Genomic DNA, 14,353 nt, shown 5'->3' with positions numbered 1-14,353 from the left:
GTGCTGTTTGCAGAGAAGGCAGGAATTCCAGGAGGGGAAAGGTTCCCTTTGAAGTGCATGGCACGAGGAGCTTCCCAGTGACCATGGCAACAGCTCAGTGGGTTCCCAGCCTGAGAACCAAGTTACTGCAGCCATGCCTCAAAAACAAAAAAAGTCTGAAAGAAGGAAAGAGAGAGGGGGAGGTGGGGTCGGGGGCGTGGGGGAGAGAAGTTGGAGCAGAATTAGCCTGGCAGAAACTGAGCGGCTCCCTGGTAGGCAAATCCAGCCAATAATGCTGGTCGGGTTCATGGGGTTTCCTTTTCATTTCCAAAGCTTTCTTCTTTCTCTGTCATTCCCCCTCTAGCCCTATTCAGGAGCTCATGAGATCAGTAAACCCCAGGCCTTTGCTTTGCCTGCATGCAGCATTGCCTCAAACAGGCCTGCACTGTGATCAAAGGCAATGTTAAATCACAGCTGCCACACACACCCCTTTCCCAATCAGGGTCCAGTTTTCACGGGCAGTCTAACAGGAGATACATTTTTTTAAACTCTTTCATTTCCATTACACCATATAAATCTGACTAAGAAGGATGAGCAATTAAAAAATCTGTATGGAAATGGACACAATAAATTCTGTACAGCTACCAATCCCATTTAGCACGTGGATGAACAAGTGGAGTGAACCTTCTGAAAACACAGATCGGGGTTTTACTAAAAACAAAACAAAAAAACCCCCCAAACCAAACAAAAAAAATACGCAAAACCAAAACACCCCAAATCAAAAAAGACCACAATAACTAAAAACAACAATAAAATAAAAGCATACATCTTTGTACCAGATTTGCGTGCCATGGAATTTAGCTCTACAAACAGCTTTTAAGTAGTCTCTACATTCTACTTCCCAATATTCCAAACTTTCTACAATATCATCTCTTTTTTTTTTTCTTTTCCTCTGCTATTAAACTAAACGAAACCTCAAATTTATTCCTTCATATATGCATGCATTCCACCATACAGACACAAGCAATAACCTTTTTGCTTCTACTACTATATTACTCAACACAAATGTTCACCAGTTTTAGTGAAACGATTTTAAGTTGGCTCCCTTAAAACAGGACTTACAAAATCTTTTATGGTGTGAGTTAGTCTGAGCTTTTAAACATATTCATTTATGATAGGCTTAGGCCAACAAGGTGATCCATTCCTTATGTATGTAAGGAAGATGGACAAAGTAATTGTTAACTGAGCCAGCATGGCAAAGAATATCCAAACTAGCTTTCTCGGTGAAAAGTGTCCAAGTGAAACAGAATTGCCCACATGTGCCCTAAGCTGGAAAGGGAAGAGCATACACAGACAACTGCCCTGACAGAGTCATTTTATTTTGCCCTAAATTGTTGAGACGGACTTTCAATTATGCCCATGACGGTTTTAAAAGAAAGTTAAGTTCCTTAACTTCTCTCACCTTCCTGGCACCAACTTTATTCCTACTATCAAATTGATAGGTCAAATTGATCCAACCACATCACCTTCCTAATATACAAGATTCAGCTTTAATTTCACAGAATGGTTTCTAATGGAATTAAGATGTAAGAACAGATTCTAGAAGGTAGATCCCCATTGGCAATTCCAGCATTAGGAAATAAACAGGAACTGAAAAGGGCAGAGATATCTGCTTCCAGCAGGAGGTACAATTGATCACACAGTCAGACTTCACTAGACAAAGCAGAATTCCTGTGGTCAAGAAGTTCAAATGCCCTATATACTCAATTTTATGCACTCTACTACATCTTTTAGGAGGTAAGAATATTTGCATTCAGTGAAGTCTTACTCTTACCCACTTGAGTCATTCAGGCAGACGTATGTGTAACAAGGGGTTGCTTTGCCATTTATCTCAATTAGATAATATCTGGATATCAGCAATGCCAGCAAAGCCAAAATGCAACACTTCATATATCCAAGAGGCCAGTAAGTTTCCGTAACATTGCATCAGCCCTGCATCTTGTAACATCCACATTATCCCCACAATAAATGTTGCAGTTGGGCAGGTCTACTTTACAGAATTCTGGAAAAACAAGAGCTTACCACAACTCTACTGAAAGGCAAACACAGTATTTGTCTGGACGATCAAATAGTGCAGGACAAGCCACCTTGGGGGCAGTATAAATCAGACTAAATGAGGAACAAACAGTGGGCTTGCACTCCTTCATTTCTTCCTCCTTTTCTAAATGAAAGAAGTTCCATTCCCTTCCCCATTTTATTTTCTTCTCCTTTTTCTTTTCCTTTTCCTTTCCTTTTTCATTTTCTCTTTTCCTTTCCCCTCTCCTTTCCTTTCTTTGCATTTCTCCTTTCCTCACCTTGCCTTTTTTTGCTTTTCATTCCATTTTTCTTCTCCTCTCCTCTCCCCTCCCTTGTCCTCCTCTCCCTTTCCCTTTCGTGTTTTCTTTTAAGTCAAACAGCTGCCAAATCCTAAAAACAACCAGATGACGACACATACACATGCAGCAGGTTTGATACTTAACCCAGGCAAAACAGTTTATAGGCCAAACTTAATACTCATGTAGCCATCTGCACCAAATTGCATGGAAACCAAACTTTTCAGAGCCAGAAAATCACAATGCAATTTGTTCCCACTGGTAAGATAACCACGCTGACTTAATTGACAGACCTGCCAGAAGCTCATGGCTGATGCTCCTGCTGCTATCTGCACTCAACAGTATTTCAAGAATTCTGAGAAGTCCTTCTAAATCAGGACATGACTTGAGCATAGGGAGGACGGAGCAGAAGGGTTGCAGAGAAAAGATGGAGAGGAGAAACTCAGCAGTAAGCATGAAATAAGGAACAAATGTTTCAGGAAGAGAAGGATAAATGGCGGCATGAAAATACAGAACAAGCAGCTGCATTAGTTACTGAGCAGCAAGTATTGCCTATAACGTTGGCCAGTCTTTTTTCACCTTTTAAAATTACTGCACATAAACTGACACACAGGAAGCATTGTGCCCAAACTCTCTGGACACACCCTGTGCAGGATGAAGGAGTGACATTGCTGTCATTATGCATCAAAGCAGATGCTACAGAGCTCCTGAAGCAAAGCCAGGATCTGCTGTTCAGCAGGCCAAGCTTCAGGAAGCTAGGATCAGCAGACACTGAGGTGTTCTTATTCTAGAGATTGATGCGGCTTTGCGGACATGGAGAGTACAGAGGATATGGTGGGATTTGCTCAAGGAAGCAATGTCACTATGTCACAAAATATTTATAACATTGTTTGTGCAGGATATCTATGGTTTCCACTTTCTTCATCCACTTTGCACACCTAGTTCCTCACATGCTTTTCAAAAGCCTGACAGATGAGACTGAACAGATTCCTTCCTTAAATGGCTTTCCCCAAGACTCAACTTATTCCTGGAGTTTACTTATGGATTACTATGCATCCTTCACTACCCAATCTTCTCTAACTCCCATCCTCAGCTTTTATCCTCCTAAGAGTAAAGAAGCATCAGCTGGAACTTCTGTGAAACAAAAACATTATTCCAAGTTAGGAAAAAAAAAAGTTGTATTATGCTGAAATTCAATAGAAAGGGCAATCACTTCTTAGAGAGATGTTTCTCATCATGTACCAGAAGCTAAACCTGCAGCAAATTTTAGACAAGTAGATGGTTTCCCATTTCCTTTGAAATGTGGGGGGTTTAGAAGTTTTGTTTATAAATATACAGGGACGAGTTCTACCTACAAAATGTCAACCTAGGATTTTATTTTCTGCCTGATATACTACATTTTCACTGCTTACCTGAAGTCACCAACACTATCCTACCAAAGTCTCTGCAATTTGAGCCAGTTGGATTTTAGGATGAACCCCAGAGATTTTATGCATTTTCAGCTACTCAGTTACTGGTAGAACTTGTGGCGTATGCTCTTTCACACACTTCCAACTACTCTAGACTTCAAATATCAGCATATAATAACCTCAATCCTCAAAAATTCTAAGCTGAAAAATAAAAAGGGACAGCTTTGTGCTTTCCTTTTTAACATATTTGGCAGCAGTAATGATATCTTACTGACTTCACCCCATAAAACAAAGGGAAATGCTTTGCAATGAATTTAGATTCGAGGCCATATTCCACAGGGAGATTCCAGCAAGATGAAAATTTTTACTTCTTTGAGCAGTACAATAAGATTCACTTGATATTACAGATATCTATCCTGCAATTAAAGCAAAGAAATCTGTTCTAGGATTGAAGATTCCTCTTCCCGCAAAAAAGGAAATTAATATATGTCTTCTGAGAAAATTGTACCTATGGAAAACCAATAAAATGCTTTCATTTTGACTGCTTTTGATAAGAAGCTTTCTTTGATCCAATTAGCATCACACTTGCAGTTCACCCTGTTTCTACTCCAATAGCGCTTCTGCTAAACAGCCATTTTTGCAGAAGTCTGTTAGGTTCCTACAGAGCTCAAAAAGGGAATGTGTGCACTCAGCTCCCTATCACCACCTCTATCAACTAGAGTTATGACATTATCTTTGCCAAAGGCATCTAGTGTGCAAACAGGCAAAACAAGAATATTTTATGGAGTAAAGAGTTTTCTCTCATTTTATTTCTTGATGATTTTCCTCAGAAAGGAATTAATCCTTTCAAGAAACAGTTACTTGCAGCATTTATCCCAAACTACCCCCTTACCTTTCCTAAGACAGTGAGGCATGGCTTAGGCTCCAACTCTGGCTGTTCCAGTTTCACCACTCCTACCCAGCCATATTCATATAGGTCTTCCTCATCATTGCTATTACACAGTCCGAGTGGATGCATCTGAAATAGAATCAGAAAGAAACCTTTAGCCAATCAGTAGAATTGAAAAAACATACAGATTGCTTTTGAATACCTTAGTTTATAACAAATACGGTTTTAATTATTAACGTACACCAGAAAACCTGAAACATAGGGCTGCATATATGAAGAATTCAGTACATTTCTGAAGCATGCTGTGAGTACAAAATCTTGGAATGTTATGTGAGCTCACTGTCATCTTGCTTATGAAAAATCACTTAAAGTTCACAATCAAATGTGACTATAAGTCCTTTTCTCAGATATAATTAAATACAAAGCTCCACTTTGTATTGCAAACCACTTTTCCTTGCAAACTGACAGAAATGATACAAACTGTTTTGCAGAATCACTCATGAAAGCTTTACATGTTGTCAGACCCAGAACCAATGTTTGAGAGGCATTATCACTTTTTTTTTTGTTTTTAAAATATTTGTACAATATTAACTGCCTGTCATCCTTTGTTTGGAACATGCCTATCATGTAGTTCAAAGTAAGGTATAAGAAACTTCCTAACTACTGTGGAGCAGACACTAGTTTTTTCTGAACCCAAATGAGGGGGAGGTATCATGAAGTGAGAAACTTCAGTCTCCTTTTAGATATTTGTGTTTCTTAAACAAGGTAACAATACATATTTGCTTTAATTTCAGATATTCAATCTCTTCCTCCTCCTTCCAACAATATGTAGTTATTCTAATTGATTGTGGCAAGAAGCCTCCTATGCATCAATCTTTTTAACTTTGTCTTTTCCAAGTTTGCTGTCCTTCATTAGGATATCTTTGTGTATAAACTAGGGTGTGAAACATTTAACTTCTTACACTGTTTACAATGTTCTCCTTGTTCTCTTTTTCCCTCAACTAAAATCTCAGATTTTTCACAGACCCTTGCCCAGGCTTTAACATATATGCAGAAAAAGTTCTTTGCAAAAAAAGTCTGCACTTGTCATGCTTTTCCTTAAATCTCACCTTTGCCAAACTAGCTGAAGAAAACCACAAACTGGTATCAACAGTATGACAATTTTATTTTCTGGCAGGTGATTATAATAGAAGTTTATACTGCTCAATAACTTACATATATATATATATATATATCTCACTAATCCATGCAAAGTAGCACCATGTAATGGTCACTTAATCCTGCCATCTCTTCTGTATCACCAGCTTGTTGTTTTGTCCTTTTCTCCCATGTCTTGTATCTTGACTTTCGTTTTGCAGGTGATTCAATACAAGGAGAGCTACTTATATTATCTTGTGGGGCCATGAATTTCTGAATAACTTGAGTGATTACTGCAAAACCATAGGAAACATGATGGTGATCTGACACAATACAGAGGTTTTCCAACCACTCATTATTTTTCAAAATTCATCACCAATCCACCAGTATTTTGAGAAAAAAACCAGGCCACCGCAATACTAGGCAGACGGAGTAGAATCCTCTGCCCAGCTCTTAATTAATCCTTCCTCCTTTTCTTTGAGTTACTATTACACACTACTGAGCTGTTTACAGTCTGACATGGATGAGCAGTTCAAGTTACTCTATTTAAAAGCTTGGGACAGGTACTATCACTGGAAGATGAAGCACTCCTTAAACTCAGCAGCTGATGGATAAACTATTCATCACAGCCATAAAAACAGGGAAGGGAGTCAGGCAGAGAGTGCTCTCTCCAAAATTACCACGGCATATATTCCAACATAATTAACCCCAAAAGGAGTCCATGGGATCTTTCAAGTAAACACAACGCTTCAATCTATATTAAAAATCTAAAGAAACAGAGAACCATTCCCTTGATGTAATTCCCTTGACGTACACTGTATCAGTTTAGCTTTGAAACCATAACCCATATCTAAGAAGTTCCTAGTTCAAAATCCTTGAAATGTGGTGGGGCACTTTCCACATGCCTGAAAGGGCAAAACTGAAACCACGACTCAGGTGCTTTTATCCAAGGTTACAAAATCTGTATACATTGCTGAGGGTTTAAAATAACTTCAAAAAGAGCCGCACAAATTTTAAGTGGGTTAGTGTTACAGAGCAGACAAACAGTAAACCAACAGAGGAGGAACACATTACTCTGTAACTCTATCACCTCAACAAAAGTCCTGATGATTAAAAGAAAACTTCCACCCTTTTGTCCTTTTTTTTTTTTTTTTCCTGTCTGCCAGGATAAGGCATTATAGTGTTACAAGCCACCATATGAACAGCTCAGGATCTTTCTATACACTGTCATGAGATGAAAAGTCTGGGTCTTTTTTTCACAACCATACAAAAAATACTGTCTCTACCCACTTTAATCCAGAAAACATCTTGGAAGAAGGCCAAGAGGAACAGAAAATTCTTTCCACAGCCACTTTCCTCCATAATACTGTTAACAGCTTCCAAGTGTGAATAGCCCTTTAGATCATAGTCACGAAGCACATTCTGCAGTTATGTCCCTGGAAATCAGGATAAGCCCGAAGCTGAACGAGTCTCTTCTCTTCCTTTTACAAAACCTGTTCTTCCTCACCTTTAAAAACAAATTGGTGATTTTGTGCACTTCTCAGTGATAATACTGGCCAACACCCTGTCTCCAACAACAATGTCCCAAACACCTGAGAAGACAGCCTTCCTATTTAGAGGCAGCTTTTCAACCATGATACAGATATTAACTTGATGCATTTTGTGAGGGGAAGGGCAAGGCACAGGATTTAGCACTCCAAAATAGTTATCAGCAAACTAATGTTTATAGGGCTCAGGTGTGCTTCATGGTTATACGCCCATGGAAAGAGTGTAACTGTCTAGAAAAAATTCTCTTTCCTGTAATAAGAGGCATGACCAGAAGAAACAAACATGAAAACTAGTCACAGAGGAAATTACTGGATCATTTTGACTCTTCTACTGAAATAGAATAATGAGACCCCTAAAAAAGGTACTCATCTCTTTCTGACAAACTGCTAATCACATTCATTTCTCTATGGTTCTTCATGATAGAACTGCAGGACGCTGTTCCCTGCTGTATGAAAAAAAATATATACAGCTTCCAAGATCATAGATGGCTGCTCCTGTAGTGTAGCTTTGCAGAGCTCCTACCTTCCAGTCAGAAAAAGGTAGGAACAGACAGCATATCCCGTATGTTCTCCCTTCCAGCAGAGGTATATGTTGTCTAAAGACTAGAGGAAAATCTTAAGAGGAAAACACTCTCGTCTCACTTTACCAGATCACCCAAGAATTAAGATTCTGAGAAACTGCATGTATTAAGAAGGATTCAGAGTGTCACGTGCTTACAGCTGCCTTGAACAAAATACACATGACAATATTAGGTACCATCATCTGAGGCATGTCTATCATGCAGTAGGTACTAGTAACTAAGTTTGAAATTCAGAGACTGAATTTTGCAACATGCACTAAACCCAAGACCAATATGTGTAACTAAATGAGCTATCTCTTCGAAAAGCTGCACAAGACTTCAAATTGAATGTGGAATAAGAAGCCGGACTGGAGAACAGGTAAGAATGAAGAACTGTATGAGATCTGAGAAATACCACTTATTTTTCTGGCAAGAGGTGATTTTTGCTCAGCATCTACTGACCACTATATGGCATTCTGAAACTCCTTTTCCAAATACCAACAGCCTCTGCTTCTTGAACCTAATCCAAAGAACTATGTTTCCTAGGAAGTTTCTGAACTCTATCCTGATGCAAGAACCTAAAAAAGGAATCCTTGGCAAGTTTGTCAAAAAAGGGGAAAAAATGAAGCAGGAACTCATCTCCTCAGTACAGGACGCATGCCATTCATACAGTTGTATTCACTCTGAGGGAAAGAAATTTTCAAATTCTTGTCCAAACCCATGAATTGAACCCACTTAGAACACATGCTTTTAGTCACAAACTATAGCAAGGTTGTACTACGAACTAGTTACTAGAAGAAAGCTGTGCTCTGGCTAGCAAACAAAAACAAACAGCTGTCACAGGAGAATTGTCCTCCAACATGGCCATGCTGGCTACTACCATTGCTGTGCAAGGACAAATGTGACCACAGCAACTGGATTCCATTTTGTAGTCCAACGACCCAGGCACAGAATGTCTACCTTATATTTCCTACCAGTGTGTAGAAGACTGAAGCACAAAGACGACCAAAATTTATTAAACCACCACACAATGGCAAAGTGATCTTGCACAGGAGAAACCTCAAACCCAAATGCAAAACCCAGCGTAAGCAGTAAGCAAAACTAATAGGGTGCCGGAGGCTCTGTGCTGGCAATTATAGAGAACTTACTAGCTACATCTGCAGGCTACAAACTCTCAAGGATTTTGTTGCATCACACTGGAATCTCACCAGAGTAATTAATGAAACAAATTATATTATGCCAGCAGTACTCCCTCAAAGTCTGTATGTTTCAGGAAGGGACAATTGACAAAAACATTGCACTGTTCAATGAAAAACATGTGCATTCCAAAGTTGAACTGTTCCTAGACTATTTGTTCTGGTGAATCTGAAGATCTACAGGACCAATGCTGAGAGATAAGCCAGACACATTAGTCATCAGCTCTGTGTACCCATTAACACATCAAGGGAACTCATATTCAAGTACCCAGTGTCAGCTCTTTTAAGAAAATGACATTATGAAGTCAATGACAGGTTGTACAATCTACTAATTTACTAACCTTATCATGACCAGAACTTGGGAACATGACCTCTGTCCCCACCCTCCAGCACCTCTTCCTCCGGGGTCCTCGTGGATTTCTGTGACAGCACTGTTTTCCTCTCTGGGTGCTCTTGTCTGTTCACATTGTTCAGATTTCAGATTTTTAACGCAGATCATTTAAACCCCCATTCAAACCAGCTTCTCCATCAACCTCATCCTGATCTTATGCCTCATGGATAAATTACCAAAGGCAATCTGATCACCTTCCTCAAAATTCTGTCCCTACCCTACCTGCTAAGAGAAGACATTCAATTCCCTCACCTCAAAAAAACATTTGGGCTTTTGCATAACATTTTTACAACGCTTCCAAAAATCAAATATTGTGTTTGTTTCCACAGGGAATGCGCATCTCTTCTTTATACATCAACTCATCAATTCGCATTTTACCTACTGCAACTTTCTTCTCCCTGAACACTCCAAGCCCTGTAGTAACCTTTCTGACCCGCATTGTTAGAATCATGTTCGTGACGCATGACTTTGAGCCTGCAGTTTCCACCCACAAATCTCTTCTCTGCATAAATTTCTCTCTGGCTTCACATCCCAGTCAACAGTATTTCATTCACACTTCATACTGAGACTCCAATGGCTAAAAGGAAAGCCAGCTTCAGTGGTCCATTCATAGGGTTGCGTTGGTTGTTTTTTTCTCAATTCACACTAAAATTAAGGATCCCAAGGGGCCTAAACAAACAAACAAACAAAAGACAAAGGGTGCATTCACACCATGTGAAGATCACAAGTGAGCTTCAACCTTCAAGCCATTAAATCCACATGGCATATCATGCTACCAAATATTTATTGGCTTGGGTGTGGAAGCAGGACAGTCATGTCCACACACATCAGGGTGATCCGATTATATTGCTTTGGGGCCTGGGCTAGCTTGGATAAAACCAGGTTGGCATTTCTGTGTCTTACATAGTTCCAGTAGTTTGCAGAGAGACAGAGCATGTCAACACTGTAAATAGATTCCCTAATATCAGTTCCACTGAAAACAAAACAACACAACCCTAAGAGATCCCAACTCTTCTCCTTTCCTGCCAAGACATCAGTTTAATAAATACAAGCCAGGTCTGGATAACGAGACCTGGACAGTCTTAAAAACCTTCAATAGCATGCCTTTGAGACTCAGCATTACTTTCCCAAACTTTCTTCTGGTTGAATTCTTCATTATAAATTAAATTCTTTAAATCCCACAAGCCACAAAACATCGTTCTTTCTCCTCCACCCTTTGGGCAAAAAACAGCTAAAAGACTGCCCATGTCATATGCGTGCCTTCGCTGAGCAGCTGTGTAGCTTTAGTGGCATGGCCTCTGTGCCCCTCTTGAAAGGCTTCCTGCGATACAGCCGTACGGAAACGTAGTAAGGCACGTACAAAATTTACAAAGTGTGCTCTGGTCACAGCAACATGAAATTAGTAACAATAAATTAAACAAGAACCTCTTCACTAAAATTACCTATTTATTCTTCCCATTCTTTTCTTAGTTAAATTTTAGTCTCTGAGCCGCCAATGTCTCCCCTCGGTGCTTAATCCCCTACAACTAATCAGGTGGTTTATCTCCTGACATATAATAAGGCAAGAAATACAAGGGATAGATATTTTTCATTCATTTTTGTGTTTTGACCCCATATTTGAGGTTGACTTGATTATCTTTTTTAAAAAAAAAAAACCAAAGCATCTCTCAGATTTAGTAAGTCTCCTAAATACCTATTCACCTTTTGCTTATTCTCATTGTTCCATTGAACATATCACAAAAGGCAGTCATATCTACTCACATGCAATGTGCACCACTAGAATCTGTGGCTGATTTTTATTGGTAGTTTAGCATACAATGAATAAACGTGCCTCTGTGAAGCCAGGTAAAGATTTACATATATGTCAAAAGGCCCTAAATAATTTTTTGCATCAATCTGGAACTTCAGTAGGTAACACTGCCATAAGGACTTTCATACTTTCTGTGGCAGAGGATTACTGTGCAGAGAAGCATTACATACAGTTCCCAGTAAATGAAACAAAGGCCAGGGTACCAAGGCATCCTTTTCAAAAAAATTGAAGTATGAGTTCCTCGTGGCCATGAAGGAGTATGTGCTATAAAATCCTGAAGTATATGCTAGCAGAACCAGACTCGGTATTGCCTGTCCAAACTAAAGTTATGTCCCATCCTGGTAAGGATCTCTATTCTTCTAGGGTCCTCTCTTCCCTCTGACGTACCAGCACATTTTGAAATACAAAATCAAAGTATTTCCCCCTTTGTTTAGCCATGTATTTGGCAGAAAAATTTTGATAACTGAGGTATAACAAAGTCTCATGGTTTTGCAACAGTAACCAGAAATCGCACTGCTGCAGGGGCTGGGTTTGGGTGAGGGACTGACATTACGCTGAGCGCCCACATCCCATTCTCTGGGCAACTACCATCCCTCCAAGCATACAGAAATTATTTACTCACAGAAGTGGAAATTTACCAGGCAGGAGAAGAAAGGGCAAAAGTAACAAAAGAGATTTAAAAATGGCTCGCGGATTCAGGCTGGGAGCAGAGAAGAGTGAAATATACTTTTGTAGTGGCAAAGTTAGTACAAATTCTAGACCACCTAAAACCACAAAATAATACAGAAGGGCTCTGGAGACCTACCCCTGTCCTAAAGACTGTAAAAGAGAGGATGAGAAGGCAGACATGGCAGGTTTTTGTCTGCATTCTCAAATAAAAAGCAATGCTATGTTTAAGTTGCATATCAGAAGTGTCAACCCAGTAGCACAATTCTGAAAAACTTCTATTTAAGATACAGAAAAATCCAGAGTCTCCACACCAAAGCCAGTAAGACATGGGCTGCATCAACAGAAAACTTTCTGTCCACAAAAGCACTTGACCACATCAAGCCAGAGGTAGTCAGTGGATTCTACTCGGATTCCACCAGCTTACATTGTAGTAGTCTCAGCAGATCATGACAGACAGAATATATTGTAATTTTCCAAGACACCAATAGGATCAGCTGTCTGACCGGACTTCACTGCATGGCTAAAAAAGTGTTAGAAAGGAAGATGGTACTGTGGCATGAGGACTTAGGCCACTGAAATGAACAGAAAATCAAAACTAAAACCCATACTGAAATAGTAAGGATTTTTTCCAGCATGAACTTCCAGAAAACAACATCTAAAACTGGAATAACAGTGTGGAATTTTAAGGTTTGAATGGAGGTTTTCAGCTTGTTATAAAGTAGTGGTTTTGTTTGGTATAACATGAAAAAATAAATGCAGCTCTAGCATTTAACTGCACCTTAAACATTGGACATAATTCTGCAGCAGGTTCTCCAGTAGGCAGAAGACACACGCAGTATGCTATGAAAAGAGGAAATGGAGACCTTGCTCAAGGGTCTGTATGGGCTATACTTAAGCACTCCCTGAAATATGTACCAAAATTACAAGTCAAAAGTTACAATTTTCAAATAGAAACAGCAGCTCTGACCCCTCGTCTAATAACATCATTCTACTATCAAAGCTCACTTTTGTCCTTACCAACCTACACACACAATCCATTTGTTTGCTTACTCTGTTTTAAAGCCAAAGAAATTCTATGGAAATCAACATATTACTTTAATAAAAGATTAGGAAGGAACTGAGTAGAGAGGACAGTCGTTTCCCAGGGGGCCTTTCCATATCCCAGCAGGTTTTAAAAGGCTGTAAGGACCCCTGACTCCTACCCTGCCAACAGCCAACCCTTGGTTAGCTCACTTGAGAAGTCGAGCGCTGCCAAGCTCACCAGTAAAGTTGAGCTCCAGTTGCGAAGTCAGGCTCTGCAAATGACAGTGTTAATGCCAGTTCCAAGTGTCAATCTTGCTGCAAGAAATTATTAAAAATCCCTCCCCCCCAGTTTAAACGCTTCCCTCTCCCCTCACATACAAGAGGCCAGAGAATCCCCTCCCCTGCACTGTCCATAGCTGGCCACGATGTGACACATAGGGACAGCACGGCAACACGGGTAACACACTCCTCATCAAGGGAGAAATTGCTACAGAGAAAGGGGACAGCACCTTCTCTGAACTCCTGCAGCAGATACATGCTGGAGGCACCACTTCACAAATCAAGACAAAGTTGAAAGAAAAGACACGGACATTGTTATCTCTTTTGGAAGACAAAGTGAAGGTACACTGACTTTTTCAAAAAAGCTGAGTAAGCAGCTCTCCATCCTACATTCATGTTGAGCCCCAGACATGTCTTTGCTGAAGCACCTCGGCTGCAGACATCTCGCTTTGCCCTTTAGAAGAGAAAGCCAAGGACCTGGGGTATGGGGGCCAGGATGTGACACAGATTAAGGCCTCTTTCCACTTTAAAGCCTAAGTGGATCACAGGACACAAAAGGGTAAGGATGAATGAAAATATATAGACAAAAATCCAGGCCCAGGGAGGATCCAGAGTGTTTATGGATCACAGACATGTTTCCCTTCAGACACTCTAAACAAAAGTTATCATGGACAAACCATAAAGGCAACAATAAAACAAATTATTTTCCATGAGGGGGGGAAAATTATCAGTAGTTTCAAATAGTTGCAGTAAAAAGCAAATTCAAAAAACTATGCTGCACAAGCCTCTAAAATGCGGCAGAACTATTGAGTCTTTTTGTGAAGACTTGAATTCCTTATTGCTCTGGGGGCTGAAACAACAGATACACCATATAGCTTTCCCACCCGGAATTCATTTAGTGCAGGTTTGTCTCCCTCCACATGAATTCACATTCCTTCACCAGACAGGCTTCTGAAATAAAATTTATGAGTTCTGCAGTGTTAAATAAAAAAACCAAACCAAACCAAAAAACCCACAAACCCCAAAAAACCAAACCACCCTGAATGCGAAGTCTATCATCGGGGAAATGCAGTTTCTTCTCAAAGCTTTCCC

General features: G+C 39.9%; 1 protein-coding gene across 2 annotated transcripts in view; it reads right to left on the bottom strand.

Annotated features, from left to right (window-relative positions):
• Positions 1-14,353, bottom strand: part of ZNRF3 (zinc and ring finger 3) — a 91,677-nt gene that overhangs the window by 32,929 nt on the left and 44,395 nt on the right. For both annotated transcript variants that reach the window (XM_054844067.1, XM_054844068.1), the window contains exon 2: positions 4,653-4,778. In XM_054844067.1, the coding sequence (XP_054700042.1) occupies positions 4,653-4,778 (126 nt within the window). The remainder of the gene's footprint in view (positions 1-4,652; positions 4,779-14,353) is intronic.

The sequence above is a fragment of the Grus americana genome, chromosome 16 (assembly GCF_028858705.1).
Source record: "Grus americana isolate bGruAme1 chromosome 16, bGruAme1.mat, whole genome shotgun sequence".
Lineage (NCBI taxonomy): Eukaryota > Metazoa > Chordata > Aves > Gruiformes > Gruidae > Grus > Grus americana.
The sequence above is the reverse complement of the archived record's forward strand: the minus strand, read 5'-3'. Positions and strand labels throughout refer to the sequence as shown.